This window comes from Aedes aegypti, chromosome 3, assembly GCF_002204515.2.
Source record: "Aedes aegypti strain LVP_AGWG chromosome 3, AaegL5.0 Primary Assembly, whole genome shotgun sequence".
Lineage (NCBI taxonomy): Eukaryota > Metazoa > Arthropoda > Insecta > Diptera > Culicidae > Aedes > Aedes aegypti.
In genome coordinates, this window is record NC_035109.1 from 295386804 (window position 1) to 295405560 (window position 18757).

The 18757-nt window shown below is 39.9% G+C and overlaps 1 protein-coding gene across 1 annotated transcript; it reads left to right on the plus strand.

The window, feature by feature from the left end:
- Positions 1-1146: 1146 nt before the first annotated feature.
- LOC110679353 (heat shock 70 kDa protein cognate 5) lies at positions 1147-17835 on the plus strand. The gene is made up of 7 exons (XM_021853764.1): positions 1147-1438; positions 1763-1800; positions 8366-9651; positions 9715-9924; positions 16428-16615; positions 16682-16822; positions 16888-17835. The coding sequence occupies exons 1-7, from the start codon at positions 1376-1378 to the stop codon at positions 16975-16977; spliced, it is 2016 nt and encodes a 671-aa protein (XP_021709456.1). The 5' UTR covers positions 1147-1375; the 3' UTR covers positions 16978-17835.
- Positions 17836-18757: the final 922 nt, after the last annotated feature.

The window sequence follows — 18757 nt, forward strand, 5'->3', positions numbered from 1 at the left end:
GAATCCGGGACCAAGGCTGCGCAGGAATAGGCCATGATGAAAGCGTTGTTTTTACTGGAGATTTGGCCACTGCTGCACAACAGGTACACATCAATTTTTGGCCAGAATACATAGCCTACGTGCTATTCCTTTCATCCTTTCCATACCAGGATGCCCGGCGTGTAGTTGTTTCAGAACTGCAGTACGGAGGAATCCGGGAATTACCACTATATCGGACAACATTACACAATCGCCTGAGCTGTATAACGATTCTTCACGATTTTTGAATGATTTGACCTCTTGTGTTAAATTGTTTGTTGATCATCCAATGTTTATCTGTTGAAGTACATTTTGAAGTGTTTTATCTTTCTTGGTAACAGCTACAACCATTTCGCGTGTGATTTGAAGCGTTGAAAGAGATTCGGCTTAAATATTTCTAATGCTAGTTGCCATCCGAGTACTTGCAATTACGTATTCCTCTTCAGGTCTTGAATGCTGATTGATGAGCCTTGATAAAAAATCAGCATAACCAAAACTTTCCGTCGACTTGAATTCAATTTTGAAGTTATGGAGCAATGCACGGGTTCACTATTTGACGTTTAAGCGGTGCCGTGTTATTTATGTGGCCATGGCAACGGGTGAATTCGGCACCGCTCAAACGTCAAATTCGTGAACTCGTGCATTGGTCCATACAGCAGCATAGTTAAAGCCCAACGCTGTAGCCGGTTGACTGTGTGAACCGGGACACCCTTTTTGAGCCAAAAATTAAAATCAGCGGCTTATGGTCCGTCTGTAATGTGAATTGACGACCAAATAGCATCCGATGGAATTTCATAACAGCAAAGATGAGCGCTAATGTTTCTTTTTCTGCTTGAGTCATAGTTTGTGAAGCGTGACAAACTGCTTTGATGCTTCCATTCGGATATCGATGAAACAAAACAGCTCCCACGCCACTCACGGAGGCATCAGCGGCCACAATTATTTCGAGCCTTGGATCGTAAATAAATTTCATACAGATTTCTCCCTTCCCTTCATCGACCATCCCCTTAAACTAGCGTTACCGCTTGTTTTTTTCCGTGTAGAGAAAATGCCGGCATTCATTCGTGAACACACGTTCGTGAAAGCTCACGCACTGGAAAGACGTCAAACTTCGCCTCACCGAACGGTGCTTGGTTTCGTTCATTTGAAGTCCAACCGAGTGCGCAGTCAGACGTGTGTGCCTCTTTTTCGTGTGTGCGTTTCAGAGCAGCAAGCAGCAGCAGAGAATCTGTCAAAAAACCTGGCTGAAAGGCGATTCTCCAAATCCTCTGATAATATTGCATCATAGTTTTCCAGAAACGTGATTTTTGTTTCGTGAATTTCATACCCGAACCGAAAGTGCAGTGCAAAGCGTAAAATGTTGAAGGCCGCAAAATTCGTGACCCGCGCCCTGACGGAGAACCGTGCCCTGTTGCAAAATGTAAGTAATGTGGAAGGAATCTTTCTAGGCTTTTCTGTGAATGGGATCGGCTTGCGGAAAACAGCCCCCCAAGAGTGGGAACATGGAAGTGCGCACACAACGAAAGTGAGGTTAGGGTGCTTGTGTAATCTCTTGCGTTCTAGAATTGTAAAGGATTCGAACTGCAGATTTTTGATGGAATCGTGTACATCTTACTAAAAGCACTTGCATGTTCCTGCAGGGTGATGTGTTTTACGTGAACTTTGACCCCCCATCTTCAAGTGCCGGTCGTGAATGAGTTGATGAGTGACTTATCAATGCTTTCTCTTTTCTGTCCCTCTGTAGGGAGGAATCCTTCGCAACAGCATGCAGGCCCGCCTCAAGTAAGTAGATAGAATCTTATGAATGAAGATCTGAAGATTCGCTCCATTTAGGACTATGGTGAAGGTGGATGATTACCGGTTGTGAAATTAGGTTTAAATCGTGATAATGCCAATTACCTGTAAGCTTCTGGCTTATCAGGTGCCTTGTTGAAAGTTTTAAGCTAGTCGGAACATTCCTAGCATAGAAACACTTGAACACTTCAATTTCCGCAGCATTTGACGCTGATCAAGGTCACGAAGCTAATCAGCTTCTATACTTCTTGTGGAATGTTCGCATCTGTTACGTAAATGCTTGACTTGCAACTGTGGAGGATAGCTTGAACTGGTGTTCGATGATTAGTACAGTACAGCTATATTAACGAAAAGTGTGATAAATTAATGGCGTAATGTTACTCATATTTTGCTACCTTGATGCCCACAATGTAACATCAAGTACGAGTGCCGGGTAATGACTTACATATTTAGACGCGTAAAACACATCTTCTTAGAGATTAATGTTGTATCTCGACTTTTAGTTTTATCTTACTATCTTCGTATGTCTGATTGAATTTTTTCTACAATTGGATACATCATGTAGTTTTATTTTAGATTTTTTGTTAGTGCCTTCTTTTCGGTTGGATTTTTTATATCATCAGGGCTTCGATCTTGGCCACAATTTATTGTTGAGATTGTGCTTTCTCTAGATGACCGAGCAAAAAGACGCTTCCTACTTAGGAATTACATTTCTTAAAACTAGCTCTTACTTTTAAATTATCCCTTTCTTTTCAACGATTTTGTTCCATTATTGTGTGATTCAATGTGTAAGTACTGATGCTTTCATTATTATAACAAACAATAACGGCGCCGGCTGCGTCTAAATGCAGGTCAATTTGGGGATGGGAGGGAAATGTTGAACCTTGAACACCATCAGAAAGAATAGGAAGGGTTGGGGTAGGGTATGGGGAATTGGATAAGACTAGACATAATAATGCGATACATTTTTATTTGTTTTTTACTTCTCGTATGGTATTCAGTTGGTGCTGCCTGACAGCTTTACTTGTCAAGGCTGCTGAACCCTCGGTCTGGATTTTGCCAAGTTTCCCCTCTACCAGGACCAATACTCAGACGGCCTAGGCAATGGCGCCCACATGAACACTGTTTTTTATTAGTATTGTGACGTGGTAGTTTCTGAAAAGTATCCATTTTTTTTCCTCATCTGTAGAGCCTTTTAACCACTGCTTCCATTATTTAGGAATATTGTGGTATGACCCATATTTTATTTGGTGCTCATCAAATATCCTTTCACAATTGAAATGTGATAGACATTGGTTGACGTGTCACACTGTCCCAACTGAGCACAACTCGTTTTATGAAGTCTATTACCCTATCAGGACTACCTTGCCAAATTTCCAAGGGCTCTAATAACCCTTTTCCAAATATTAACATTCTTTGATTAAGCAATGCTCCGCAGTTGTAGAGCAAATATCCAGCAGTTTCGTTTTCAGCTTGACAAAAACGGCACTCATAGGATTCCTATCTTTTAATGATGTTACCCAGTGCTGTTAAAAGTCAAAATTTTGGAAAAATTAGAATGCTCATAGCATCCTCCTATGCTCTTCACTTCAGCACATAATGTCAACCGATAGTAGTTTGGAAAAGGTCACCAGAAAAATGCTTTTCCGATGACTTTTTACACGGGGATCGATGACATTAGCAATATTCAATTGTCAAAGTCACGTGAAATTCATGACATTTAACAGCTCTGATGTTACCTACTTGGGCAGTGACCGGTCATCAGGCCAGTTATTACCCTAAGATTTCCTTTATTAAGGTTCAGTATAGGCTTTTGCTAGACTGGGAGCGTCTGTTTTCCTTGTTGCAGTAAGCCTGGGAAAATGTCATCTTTTCCGGCAGATTTGAAAGGCTGAAAAGAATTCAATGCCCATTCGACGCTGTGAAGATTTCACAAGCTTTCTGATAGGCATTAATCAACCATACATGTCCTGCCTCATCTGAGACCTGTTCTTCATCCGAAAATGAGATCGATTCAGGGAAATGAGTTCTCATCATTACTTCCAGTGTTTCAGAAGAGTCAACAGTGAAACTACCGTCTTCTTTTTTAAGGCTACCCGATCATTTGAATGGTCTTTTGATAGGACTTTGTGCAGCCTTGCAGCTGCAGGAGCGTTTTTTATGCTTTCGCATACCCGTCTCCAGTCCTTACGTTTGGCGTGCCTTAGTTCCCTGTTGTATTCTGTTAGGGCTTTTTTGTATTCAACCTAATCTAAAGTGATCTTTGCTCTATTGTACAACCGCCTGGATTTCTTCCTCAATCCTGCCAGCTTGTCATTCCACCAAGGCGCATCCCTGTTAGATGACCTTTGTTGAATAGAACAGCTAGCATGATAAGATGAGACCTTTGGTCAATGATCTCATTAGAGGAATTTTTCAGTTGTGAAACAGTCGTGAACTGTGCACTGTTATTCTTATTCGTTAAAAAAAAGAATAGAGATTCTAATTGGTTTTCTTTGGGTTTCTATAGCTTTCTGTTATTTCTGATCCAGCTTTAAAATCGAACCGGATTTGTTTATGATCTGACAATGATTCTTCATCAGAAACATGCCAGTTCACAATCTTCTCCGATAGCAGGACGCTACAGATCGTGAGATCAAGAACCTCTTGTCGGATAGAGTTTACAAAAGTAGGAGAATCTCCTCTATCACATATGTCTATGTTGTTAGACGACATGTAGTTTAAAAGATTATAAATTGGGCATTAATTTTTTTACAGTAGTTAACAAAATGGACGACAGAACATGGAGGCACATCTTCAACATCTCCAGGAAAGTAAGCAGAAGCAATACATTCCTCAGTTTTCCCCTAATAGTTGGCACCTCTACTTTGATCGCAACAATGTCTCTACGGATGAATTCTGTAATTGGGACAAATTTTGTGTCCCTATTTAGGTACAAGAATAGCTGTTCGTGGTTTGGACTGAGTTTCGTCGTACAAAACTCTACAACTGCTCGAAGGGCAACCAAGTACCCTACCATTATTTACCCAGGGCTCTTGAATTAATCCCACATTAATATTTTCCTTGGTGAACCTTCTGCTGAGCACTGCTGATCCGCCCTTTGCATGATGAAGGTTTACCTGGATAATTTTTATTCGATTCATATTACATTAACATGCTCCCACCTAACCATTCATTCCTAGGCACGGTATGCTTTTAGTCGCATGACACCATGAATTAGGGGCCACCTGTATGATGGACTTATACCAGCGGAACAGTTATGCGTAAATTTATTTCTAGCCTTGTTGCAATCGGATACGGACACTACACGGCTATCTAGGCTATTCGAGTATAGAAGCTGATATTGAGGATCAACTTCCACTGAGGCCGAATAGCCAAAAAAAGTACCCGTATTGCCTTGCATCTGAAAAAAGAAAGCATTGTGAAAATTAGCAACTCCATCAGAATTTGTTTGAATTAGTAGTGTAGTAGTGTCATTACTGTCTGCTCAAAGATTAGGATCCCAGCAAATTTGTTCAACCGTTTTTTTAAATTCTCAGCCCTTTTCCCTCTAACTCGATGCAAACTTGTTGCATGCAGACTACAAAATTTTCAAAAGATTGAGTTTTGCTGGACCCCTTGAAGAAGTACCTAATATATGGCTGTTTACTATACTCTGTGAAATGCTATCGCGTTTGAGAGCTAAAAGATAATATGACGGGGTCGATAGTCTTATCAAAGAAAAAATAAACTCGAAGGGACATCCTTGCCGTTGCCCAAACAATCTTGAGATAATTTATGAACATTGACTAAACATGACTGAATGTCTATCGGATTCACATAGAACATTCTATGATGCTGTTATATGAAAAGAAGGTATAAGTACGTATTCAGCTAATCACAATTTACAGTTGTGGCTAGGACCTGGCCAGAGCAACTCTCGACTGTTAAAGGATGCTTCAATCTTGTCCAACAGCACATGCTAAGTTTGAAAGCTCTAATTGATTAGCGGATAGGAAGGAATAAAACTTTTGTGAATGATATACGACTTGACACCTATCATGTATCGCAGGCGCTCAACACTAGCATAATGTCGAAAATTCAACCCTGAGGCTACTAAAAAACGTTTGAAATTTATTTTTGTGTGTTGATAAAAACGGAATAATTTCCAAGAAATTGGAACGTGACAAAAGCGGAACACAATAAAAACGGAACACACCTGTAGAGGTTGATTTGGGGAAGGATTATTTGGAACTCTGGTAGGAATCTCCGTTGTGAGTCCAGTAAAATTGCTAAGTTTTTTTTTTGATCTTGTATTTCATTCGATTTGTTGAAATCTTGTAATCCATTGGATCTGATGGGAATTCTGAAATCCAAATGGGAATTTCGAGATTTTTATGAAAAACTTAGACTAGTGACTCCGATGGTAATTGTTAGAATTCAATGGGGATTCCCCCTAAAAAAACGGGGTTTCATTCTAAATGATTAAGATTCTTGTCGATATCACAAAAATTCCCATCGGAATCCAGAACATATTTACCAACATTAAAAAGGATCATATTAAAATTTATTCTGAAATCACAACGGTACTGTAAATCAACGATAGCCACACAGTTCCAAAAGATTAATAACCGGAATTCCATTCCCACTCGTATTCTACAGTTTATACCAGATTTCTAGCATTTCCACAGTGTTCCTAAAATGCCTTCCAAAATTTCAGAATAATAATAATAAATCGATAATAAACCCAGAATGCCTATCGGAATCTCAAATACCTACAGGGATTCCGGAATTCTCAAAAAAAGTTACTTACGTCAATTTGAATAAGTAATCGAGAATAAGTTTTGACAATAAAAATGACACTTTTAAATTGTCAAATCCTTATCGTGATCAAACATTATTATCCTAGCATGGAAAGACTGGCACAATCGAAATACGTTTTTGACGAATTTATTGTTTTCCGGGCTGAAGCGAGAATCTAATCCACACTCCTTGCATCGATGCGGCTCATGCTTGGTAACACTAAACAACCATTGATGAGCTTGAGCATTGATAAACGAAGTTGCTTATCCGTGATTGACCAGAATGCACAAGGAATATACGAATGCACAAGGAATATACGTTCTATTGGTTGGGAGCAGCTTTCCACCTTTGACATGTGCGTCGTCAGATGGAGGAAGGAGGGTGGCCTTTAAGAAGTTGTCGATCTCGCCGATTGTAAGCGAAAATCCACTCAGATAAAGATGATCGATAATAACAATAGTTCATTCATAAATTCCTACGAGAATTTCTGTTAGGACTATTCGAAAATTAAATCCATAAAGTCGTGATGGAACTTAAAAAAAAACGCGAGGACAAACTTTATGATATACTTTAGCAACTCTAGATGTAAAGATTTCTTCAAGTATTCCTCGAAAATGATACCTTTCGGAAAATTTCTTTACATTCATCAAAAAATTTCCTGCTTTTTGAAGAAAAATTGCTTCTTTCTTGAATTCGTTCAGGAAAAACGGTCTGAATTTTTATTTAGTTTTTATATTTTTAAGCGCCCAGATAGCCGTAGCGGTAAACGCGCAGCTATTCAGCATGACCATGCTGAGGGTCGTGGGTTCGAATCCCGCTGGTCGAGGGACTTTTCGTAAAGGAAATTCTCTCGATTCCCAGGGCATAGAGTATCTTCGTATCTGCCACACGATACACATGCAAAAATGGTCTATCGGCAAAGAAAGCTCTCAGTTAATAACTGTGGAAGTGCTCATAAGAACATTAAGCTGAGAAGCAGGCTTTGTCCCAGTTGGGACGTAACGCCAGAAAGAAGAAGAAATTTTTAAGCAAATAAACTTTACTAATTACACTGCGGAACACGATTTTGTCTCCTGCATCAAAAACCTCTTTTCACTTAATTAAGGGTAGCTGAATTTGCCACAGAATTCAAACTTTATGTGTATAACAATACTAATCATCAAAGTTTATAATACTTTTGATGCGGAAAATTTATTTTTTGATGGTTTAGAAAAGTTTTGTAATTTGCCATATAAGAGAAACGAAGAATTTTGTATGGAGGCTGCAAGCATGTTGAAAAAATCGGTTTAATCTAAATTTAATCGTGAAATTTCAACCAAAATATATCTAGAACGAAAGTTTAAGTTCTCTTTTGCATGCTTGGTGGATAAGATCACAAAAAAGTTTGATAAAATATACTTCAAATATTAGGTAAACATCAATAAAACCAACGTTTTATACAACTTTGGCGACCTGTAGCTAAAAATTGTGACGTGATGGGAAATTTCTGAGAACGGCATCAGCTTCAGCAATCCCAAACCAGTGTTAGCTTCTTATATTGCTTGTCAATTTCATCCAGATTTTACTTCAATAGTTTCTCAAAACATTAATTTTAAACTAGTTATTATTATTACTATTGATTTCATTAGGGAGATTTCTATCCCACGGCTGATTCATCTCCATTTAAAAGAGTTGTCATCCACGTATCCCTCCGCCATGCTACTGTTTTATCATTTCAAAGCACTAAGTCTATACCTACCATTCCTTGATTCTATTTTCTCTCGCGGAACAGGTCAGACACAGTGAAGGGTGCCGTCATCGGTATCGATCTGGGAACGACCAACTCGTGCGTGGCCGTCATGGAGGGCAAACAGGCCAAGGTAATTGAAAACGCCGAAGGTGCCCGCACAACTCCATCGCACGTGGCCTTCACCAAGGACGGAGAACGATTGGTGGGCATGCCAGCGAAACGTCAGGCTGTTACCAACTCGGCAAACACCTTCTACGCCACCAAGCGTTTGATCGGCCGTCGTTTCGACGATCCGGAGATCAAGAAGGACATGAAGAACCTGTCCTACAAGGTGGTTAAGGCTTCCAATGGTGACGCCTGGGTTCAGGGCGGTGACGGCAAGGTTTACTCACCCAGCCAGATCGGAGCTTTCGTGCTGATGAAGATGAAGGAAACGGCCGAAGCCTACCTCAACACGAACGTCAAGAATGCCGTCATCACTGTGCCAGCTTATTTCAACGACTCGCAGCGACAGGCTACCAAGGATGCTGGACAGATTGCTGGTCTGAATGTACTGCGTGTGATCAACGAACCGACGGCCGCAGCCTTGGCCTACGGTATGGACAAGAGCGAGGACAAGATCATTGCCGTGTACGATCTGGGAGGTGGTACCTTCGATATCTCGATCCTCGAGATCCAAAAGGGCGTGTTTGAAGTCAAGTCTACCAACGGAGACACTCTGTTGGGAGGAGAGGACTTCGATCATCACATTGTCGACTATTTGGTTGCGGAATTCAAGAAGGATCAAGGCATTGACATCACCAAGGACGCCATGGCCATGCAGCGTCTGAAGGAAGCTGCCGAAAAGGCCAAGTGTGAATTGTCCTCCTCCGTTCAGACCGACATCAACCTGCCATACATCACTATGGATGCCTCTGGACCCAAGCACTTGAACTTGAAGTTCACCCGTGCCAAGTTGGAGCAGCTGGTTGGAGATCTGATCAAGCGCACAATCGGACCCTGCCAAAAGGCCCTGTCTGATGCTGAGGTAGCCAAGTCGGACATCGGAGAGGTTCTCCTGGTCGGTGGTATGTCCCGTATGCCAAAGGTCCAGCAAACCGTGCAGGACATCTTCGGACGCACGCCATCCCGTGCCGTGAATCCGGACGAAGCCGTCGCCGTCGGTGCTGCCGTCCAGGGCGGTGTTCTGGCCGGAGATGTTACCGATGTGTTGCTGCTGGATGTTACCCCTCTGTCACTGGGTATCGAAACCCTCGGAGGCGTTTTCACCCGTTTGATCACTCGTAACACCACTATTCCAACGAAGAAGTCGCAGGTCTTTTCGACTGGTAAGTTCGGCCGGAATGAAGTTTCTCAATTCAACTAATGAACATTGTTATCGCTCCTTTCAGCCGCTGACGGTCAGACCCAGGTCGAAATCAAGGTCCACCAGGGTGAGCGCGAGATGGCCTCCGACAACAAGATGCTCGGATCGTTCACATTGGTTGGAATTCCACCGGCGCCTCGCGGTGTGCCACAGATTGAGGTCGTGTTCGACATCGATGCCAACGGTATTGTGCACGTGTCGGCCCGAGATAAGGGAACCGGAAAGGAACAACAGAGTGAGTAGTATTTTTAAACTTCTACTTGACCACTTTTTTACGACCAAACTTTAGCTTAACGATCGTTTTTTATAAATAACCAATATATTCATAATGTACCAAATTAGATGGTCATGATATTTCTCAAAACTGTAGGGAAACTTGGAGATCTATTTATGTTACCATAAATGATACATGTATCCTCTTGTTCGATGGCAACACTGTTCGGTTAGATTCAAAAAAAAACTGAATAAATTGAAACCACAACCTGATCACGGCTGGTAGCAGATTTTGTTTGAGACTCGATCATTATTTTGGCCACTAAGTCTCTTAAAAGTCTCTATTTTCAATGAAAAGTTTCTCAAACCTTTTTAAGCAAAATGGTCTTTAAAATGACTTGATTGCTTTTCCTTCTCTCCTTTAATGAATGCTGTTCTGCATCCTTAAATTCTCCAAAGATTCTTATGATAGTATTTCATGAGTCTTCAGGGGATTTTTCAGGATTTTTTTAGAGTCACCTCCAAGTATCCTTCCAAAATTTTCTCTGAAGATTACCCCAGGAATTCATCCTGAAATTGCTCCTTCATCAGTCTAACGTTGATAACCCCAATTTTTCCACAGGGATCTTCGCAGAATTTCATTCAGACAGTCTTCCAGTAATCTTTCTACTGGTTTCTACTGTTGTTATTCCTTTTTTCTCATGGTAGATTATGTTGTCCGGCATTCTTGCAACATGCCCTGTCCAGCGTATCCTTCCAGCTTTAGCTACCTTCACGATACTGGGTTCGTAGAGTTGAGCGAGCTCGTGGTTCGTCATTCGCCGCCACACGCCGTTCTCCTGCGCGCTGCCGAAGATCGTCCTTAGCACTCGGCGTTTGAAAACCCCAAGAGCTTGCAAGTCCTCTTCGAGCATAGTCCACGTCTCATGCCCATAGAGGACTACCGGTCCTATGCGCGGTTTGTACATCGTGCATTTGGTGCGGGGGTGAATCTTTCTTGACCGCAGTTTCCTCTGGAGCCATCGTAGGCAGCGTAGGAGCCATCGTAGGCACGACTTCCGCTGATGATGCGCCTTCGTATTTCCCGACTAACAATGTTGTCAGCCGCCAACAAGGATCCGAGGCAGACGAACTCGTCCACCACCTCGAAGGTATCCCCGTCTATCGTAACACTGCTTCACGGTGCCCCGACAGACCGTTATTATGTAAAAAAAATGTCCATCAAATCTGAGCACAGGGCTCGATTCCTGAGGTCATTCCGCACCTCTGGGCCAATTTTTTAAAAAATCCTTAGGAGGAATCTCAAGAAATCTTGATTTGAAGTTTTTTACTTAAAAATTCAATATAAACCATATTAAAATTTTGCAATAGCACTGAAAAAATCTACAAAAACGCTCGAAAAGTTGGCTAAACTGTTCTCAACTAGTATACAATTGTTACCGTTGTTACAATTACAAATATTTACATCTGGCTTAACTTACCAGATCGGCTTAAGTATATTTTTACATGTATTAAACCAGTAAGCTTTGTTAAATAAAATGAAATCTAAGAAATAAATGTCAATATCCAATTGATGTAACGTTCGATAAACGTGAAACATTCAATGCAGAATATTATTAATTGACAGCTTATTTTACGACTTTCATAGTGAATGACCAGCCCACCAAAGTCTGCCGTATTTATTTTGTTTAATAAAAATTGCTCTTTTACATCTGGTATTCTCTTGATGTTTACGTCAAGTTTTCCACCGAGTACTGCCCTCAACACTCAATATAAAAAATGTTTTGTTCAACATTCTCAGTCACAACAGGATTATAACTACACGAGAAACATGATTGTCATATGGTCGGTGTTCAGATAGACTTAACCAAGTGTTTTTTAATGGTTTCAGGAAAACTTACCCCGTGCATTCGGTATAAGTATAATACAATATGTGCATTATTTGCTTATCTATTTGAAAAAAAAAAACATCTGTTTCAAAATAGAATTGGAAATATTATAATTGATGGAGTCCTTGACTTATATGTATTTGCAAGGCCAAAATGTCATCTAGTCAGATCTGTTTCTCCATTGGTTCATCGATTGGTTCTCGCCGAAAACCAATCGATGAACCAATAGAGAATCAAGTTCGCGTCGATGGAACCATAGAAACTATTAGTCAGATCTGTCTGAACACCAACCATATGTAACTAGTGTTCGACGATTAACAACTTCAAACAAATTCCGAATAAGTAGTATTTAAGAATCAATTTCACTAGGACTTTCACTCTGTATATCTGCAACCCTTAACTTCGTTCTTTTTTTTTCGGGATTCAACATCAATCTGTATATTTACTTCTAAGTCGCGTTCGACTCAGTAACAAAAAAATAGCTGTTGCAGATAACATCAAAGACTTAAAAAAACCAGGAGCTTATTTTTGTTTTGTGAAATTACTAGGAATAAGAAGAGATGAGTTTCTGAGTTTACTGATCAATATTGCGTTTTATCACATATACTCCTTGATTTTGCAGACCCATGACTTTACTGTAATCGATCGCAGTTCAGTAAAGAAGGGTTTCACTATTTCAAAAATGAACAACTAGGATAAGCTTGTAATGCCATTTACTCTACCCAAACGTACAGTGCTGTTCTGAATAATAGCAGCGCATGTCAATTTTCATACAAAATGCTCAACTTTGACATGCTGTAGTTTTTTTCCCTTTCAAGCAATCGAGCTGAAATTTTCTCCACAGAACTACAAATATGATCAATTTTGTAACTACAAAATTTCAGTTCTTTCTGAGTCCCTGCCAAAAAGTGAGACACTAGGTGAAATTTTTCGAAAAAATAGCAGCTTTTCATTTTAAAATTTTTCTTCTACAAATATTTTAAACATTTTCGGTTTAGGTGTAGGTTTTATAAGTAGGAGGAGATTGTTCCAATGGTAAGTGATATACAATTTAAAACTATAATGTCAAGCCGAAATTCAAAATTTCAAAACTGCTATTTTTTCGAACAATTTCACCTAGTATCTCACTTTCCGGCAGGGGCTTAGAAAATTTTGAAATTTTGTGTTTACAAAATTGGGCATATTTGTAGTTCTGTGGAGAAAATTTCAACTCGATTGCTTGAAAGGGAACAAAACTACAGCATGTCAAAGTTGAGCATTTTGTATGAAAATCGACATGCGCTGCTATTATTCAGAACAGCACTGTATATGGTTACATGTAGAGAAAGAAGCAGGTTCAGACGTGTTGGTGCTGAAGCAGTGCTAGATTGAGATGTGGATCAATTTGTTGAAGAGCCATATAACACTTAATACGTATGATAATATTGTTTCCCTTGTAGCAAAAACACGTGTTCTGGCTGCGAATATCTCCTTTTAAGAATAACGTAACCAGCTTAGGGAACCGAGAGCAAAGGGAAACGACATTTCTACACTCTTGCTTTATAAAGGCTTATCGGATTTCATAGATCCATTATTTCATTAACAACTTCGCCAAAATACCTCGCGATCCTTCATTGTACAACACTGAAAAGTGTTTCGAAAACCAAATCAGTTTTCAATAATAATGCAAAGAAAGCAACGATGAATGCAAGCATGCCTAATAGAAACATCACTGTTAATTTGCCATGTATAAAACGCTTATTCTTGGCTCCCTTAGCACATTTATTTGAGAACAGGAGTGAAAACTATTGAGCGAATAAAATAGGCAAACTTCAATGAGCTGGTCGTTTAGTGCGAATGCTGGAAAAAAAGTTGCATCAATCAGGTGAAGCTCAGCGACCCCTGGGAAGACATCGGCGTATGATCATTCTGTTATTGACTTGAGCTTACCAGAGTAACCAAATCATTCAAAATTTGAAACAACCGGTAATACTAGCTCTCATTGACTATAAAAGTATTCAAATGACTTATCTGCTAACTATTATTGTGCTACATTTATTCTCAGATCCTTTTTTTTTTAATAACAACATTGTTAATTATTGATTCATTTGGTTTACTTTTCAATCGGTTTAATATGGAAAACAACAATCAATGAAATTTAAACCAGTAAACTATGAATAAAAAGTTAAATCGAAGCCAAACACCAAATTTTCAAGATCACGAATCCGGAAAACCAAACATCCGTTTAAGGTGAAAACCTAATCAACTAGTCATAAGCTGGCGGTGACCGATCGATTAAATCTTCAGCCCAAACAGATGTTCGGTCCTCAAGATTTGTGCTTTTGGAAATTTGAGGTTTGGCTTCGATTTAACTTATTTTATCATTCATCTTCACATTAAGGAGTGGATTAAGTTGAGCCAGTTGTTAATATTTCTAATTTTAACTACGGTAGCAATTGTATACTAGTTGCGAACAGTTTTGCCAACTTTTTGAGCGTTTTTGTAGGTTTTTTCAGTGCTATTGCAAAATTTTAATATGGATTATATTGAATTTTTAAGTAAAAAACTTCAAATTAAGATTTCTCGAGATTCCTCCTAAGGATTTTTTTTAAAAATTGGCCCAGAGGTGCAGAATGACTTCAGGAATCGAGCCCTGTGCTCAGATTTGATGGACATTTTTTTTACATAATAACGGTCTGTCGGGGCACCGTGTGCTTCCTAGGAGGGCCCTGTCGCGCTCAGTTCCGCCAACCAGCGTGTACTTTGTTTTCGACGCATTCACCGTTAGCCCGACTTTTGTTGCTTCGCGTTTTGGGCGGGTGAACAAATCTGCCACCGTTTCAAATTTTCTCCCAATAATATCCATGTCGTCCGCGAAGCAAACAAATTGTTATCGAAGATATTGCCAAGTTTTGTATTAGAATCCTTTCCTGCACTTGTGCGTATACAACTGCCCAAGGTTTCCATATAAATTCATGCAATTATTCTGTTAGAATCCGCTACTCAACAGAGACAACGGCAACGGCAATACATGGCTATTCAACTTGGTACCTACTAATCGTTCCCGTGATGTACCTTTCAGCATTTAAAGTTTCAACAAAATAGGGATGGAATGTACCTAAAAGCTCATAAATTTTAAGTTTATAAAAATGGATAGGGAATTACGTTTATACGTTTTAATAAATAATGTGTGCATACGATGGTTTTCTTCAAGTCGAGTCTAGTACACGACACTGAAGACGGCCTTACAGTTGAGGTCGAAATACGCGTATCTGTCAAAGGATACAAATTCTAGTGGAATTAAATGGAATAGTACTAAACTCGGTTTTTTCATCTACTTATAGGTATTCTACTAAACAGCTCGAAGATTTATTATAACTACAACTTTTGTTAAAGCTTGATGGAAATTCACCTTTTTCTAACAAGTAGTGAAAAATGAACTGTTACATTACGAATTTCAGAATGAGCCTTTCAAGCTAAATTATTATGAAGTGGTATTCTAGTTCAAATTAAAAAAAAAATGCTTGAGATCTAGCTACCCTACCAATCACTTATCATCACTTCCACTAATTTACGAAAAAAAAATCCTTGGCAACTTCTTGACGCAAACTTAGGAATTCTTTTTGGATAAAATGTTTAGGAACTTTTTGAAAAGTCTTGGGATAGAACTCTAGTCTTGGGAATTCTGAACGAAAATTTGACGTAAAAAAAAGTTATAGTGACGACTTCCTTCGGAAGGGAAGTAAAGCCGTTGGTCCCGAGATGAACTAGCCCAGGGCTAAAAATCTCGTTAATAAAGTCAAACCAACCAACCAACGAAAATTTGAAAGGTAATTGGAGACGAACCAGCCTCCGGCTGAATGTCTCGATAATAAAGATAATAATAATAATGAAAGGTAATCAAAAAAAAATCACAGAATTCTCTGGAGTAATTTCTGAGAATAAAGAAAATCACCCTCATTCTTGTTTACGGCGGATCCAACTTTCGATCGAATCCTATTCGTTCGAATCCATAGCCCATTTGATTTTGCTGGCGTAAACGGGAATGCGAAACGGTTTTCGATCGAATGAGCATTCGAACGTAAACAAGAATAGGGGTGAACACTAGTTTAACTCCAGAAGAAGTCCTAGAAGCCATGGAGAAAATCCTAAGACGAATTTCGGGAGGGCTGAGGACTTTTTGAAGGAATCCTCAGAGGAATGCATGAACAAATCTCTGGTGGGATGTCTGTAATAACTAATAATTTCTGGAGGCATTCTCAAATTTTCAAAGGTATCTGGGAGAAATGCCTAATGAATAATTGGATCAATTACTGAAGAAATCTTTGTAGTAGGTATACCACCAGAAGAAAACTTTGAGAAATACCTGAACTACATATATTCTGATGAAATTTTCGAAGAACATCATTAAAAATACGTAGTGTAATACTTTGCGTAATGTAACAAGGAATCTTCAAAGAAATTCTTAGGAATGACCTCTAAAAGAAGTCGTCTGGTCAGATTCTCTGAGCATGTCTTATTGAAACTTATGAGTATTTTCTGATCCCTGTTTGGTCTCTTTGGACCTACAAAGGTCACAAAAAGAGATTGTACTGTATTATAAGACATAGAGGAAATGCCTGAATACTCACGTCGAATATTTTTATTCTTTTTGCAGTTGTCATTCAATCGTCGGGTGGTTTGAGCAAGGACGAAATCGAAAACATGGTCAAGAACGCCGAACAGTACGCCGCTACCGACAAGCTGAAGAAGGAACGCATCGAGGCCATCAACCAGGCTGAGGGTGTTGTGCATGATACCGAATCCAAGATGGAGGAATTCAAGGATCAGCTGCCCAAGGAAGAGGTAATTTGCTAGATTATTAACGATGAAGTGTTGATCAAATGTTATAATCGGGTTGCTTTTTTACAGTGCGATAAACTGCGCGAAGAAATTGTCAAGGTTCGCGAAATCCTGGCCAACAAGGATGAGGCCGATCCAGAGGAAATCCGCAAGACTGTCGGTACCCTGCAGCAATCCTCCCTGAAACTGTTCGAGATGGCCTACAAGAAGGTTTGTCCTTGCAATATGAATGTGATTCAAAATCAAGATTCTAACTCAAACGTTTTCTCCTGCAGATGGCTTCCGAGCGGGAAAGCAGCGGAAGCAGCTCGAGCGGCAGCAGCAGTAGCGACGATAGCGCAGAAAAGAAGGAGAACAAAAACTAAGTTATTTTCTTTCGCCCCGTTCCTACTTCTAATCCAACCAGAAATCCTGTAAAATATAGTTGTAGACCTGATAGTGCTTAGCCAAATTTCGCCGGACATTGGAGACAAACAGCAACCACGCATCATTATAGGAAACACACACAAACAAATTGCAACTTATTTAGGAAACAAGTAGAGTTACAACTAAAAGAACCTAGTGAATGAAGGTGTCATGAAGTCTCGGCACTTTTGCTAGGAAGAGTTATTGATTGTTTGGGAAGTCGCGTTTAGCCAGTAAGACAATTATTTCGCGCGTATCAACCACAAGACGACGACATTTCGGGATTGCATTAATGACAAACGTTCGTACTCGTCCCCACTTCCTCAACGGTAGGGTTTCAGAATCTGTGTTAATATTTTCCTTCCTTTCGGTGGGGACCCCTGTGTTAGTGATCTTTTTTAATTTTATTATGAAACTTTTGTTACTGAGTACAAAGATAAAAACGAGGACAAAATAGAAAGCTCAATTCCAACCTTGAAATAGCTAGTTCCCTGCTCTCCCAGTGGATTGTTACTTTGGCGGGAAAGAAATGCGCATCACTTTGGCTATCGTCCTGCATTCTCGTGTTTCGTTCGGGCGGCTTATTGGTACGTAAGAGAAATTATCGAATAATGTTGATCATTATGTTTCGACTCTGCAAACCAAATGATAATAATTATATTAAACGAATTTACTCGTTTGAAAATAAGAATGAACTATTGAAAAGCTGTTGTAGATAAAAACTTCTGTGGCATACCAGTTATGAAGGAAGACATCTCGCTCGATGGGAAAGATTTTTATTGCAATATGAATAAGAATACCAATTATGTGAACCGTGATTACAAAGTATGTTTCAATTTTAATATAGAGAAAATCCTTGTTCTAATTCGAATAAGCTAAAACAATCCCGACTTTAGTATCTGTCTACCTTGTACCTTGATAGCTACAGCGTAACGTCACGCCATTGCTGGGCTTATTGTAGAGATCCATCTTCGTCGGTCTTGGGCGATACTTCTCCAATTGCCTAGAACGTTAAGGGTAGGCAGGTCCTCTTCCATTGCGCACAACGCTGACTTGCTCTTCCACGAAGTTACCTACCGCTAACTGGTTCCCTGCTGAATATTATTTCGCAATTCTTGCGACATTCACGCTTAATAATGATTCGTGCGTCTTGTATCCGTTTGCAAGTTACGGTACTTAAGCTGGTTAAGTACCTAGTCTGTAAAAGGCCATGTTTGCAGACGCAATACGTTTTTTCACTTCGCGAGAAACGTCGTTGTCACATGTCACAAATGTTCCAAGGTAAACAAATTATTCAACAACGTCAGACCACACCCCTTCAAACACTACCTCAACACCCATGTCACCAAGTCTTGGTAAAATTAATTGTAAGGCCTATCCTCGCTGTCTTCCTCTACAGAGGCACGAAGGCTTCCTCCACTGTCCTGCGATCGATTCCAATAAGGTCAATATTGTCCGCAAAGCCAAGGAGCATGTGAGATCGTGTGATGAAAGAGCCGTTTCTCTGCACGCCAGATCTCCTAATAGCACCCTCGAGTGCAATATTGAACAGTAAATTCAAAATTGCGTCTCCCTGCTTCAATCCATCTAAAGTCACAAACGATGTTGACACCTCGTCTGCGATCCGAACACTTGATTTCGAACCATCGAGCGTAGCACGTATCAGCCTAATTAGTTTCGCCGGAAAACCATTTTCCGACATTATTTGCCAAAGCTCATTTCTTTTCACTGAGTCGTACG

Bases quoted from the DNA above. Each gene is read 5' to 3' on its own strand.
- LOC110679353 (XM_021853764.1), top strand. From the start codon at position 1,376: ATGTTGAAGGCCGCAAAATTCGTGACCCGCGCCCTGACGGAGAACCGT. The intron at 1,801-8,365 runs GTAAGTAGATAG...CTCGCGGAACAG, and splicing joins AGCATGCAGGCCCGCCTCAA to GTCAGACACAGTGAAGGGTG. The intron at 9,925-16,427 runs GTGAGTAGTATT...TTCTTTTTGCAG, and splicing joins AACCGGAAAGGAACAACAGA to TTGTCATTCAATCGTCGGGT.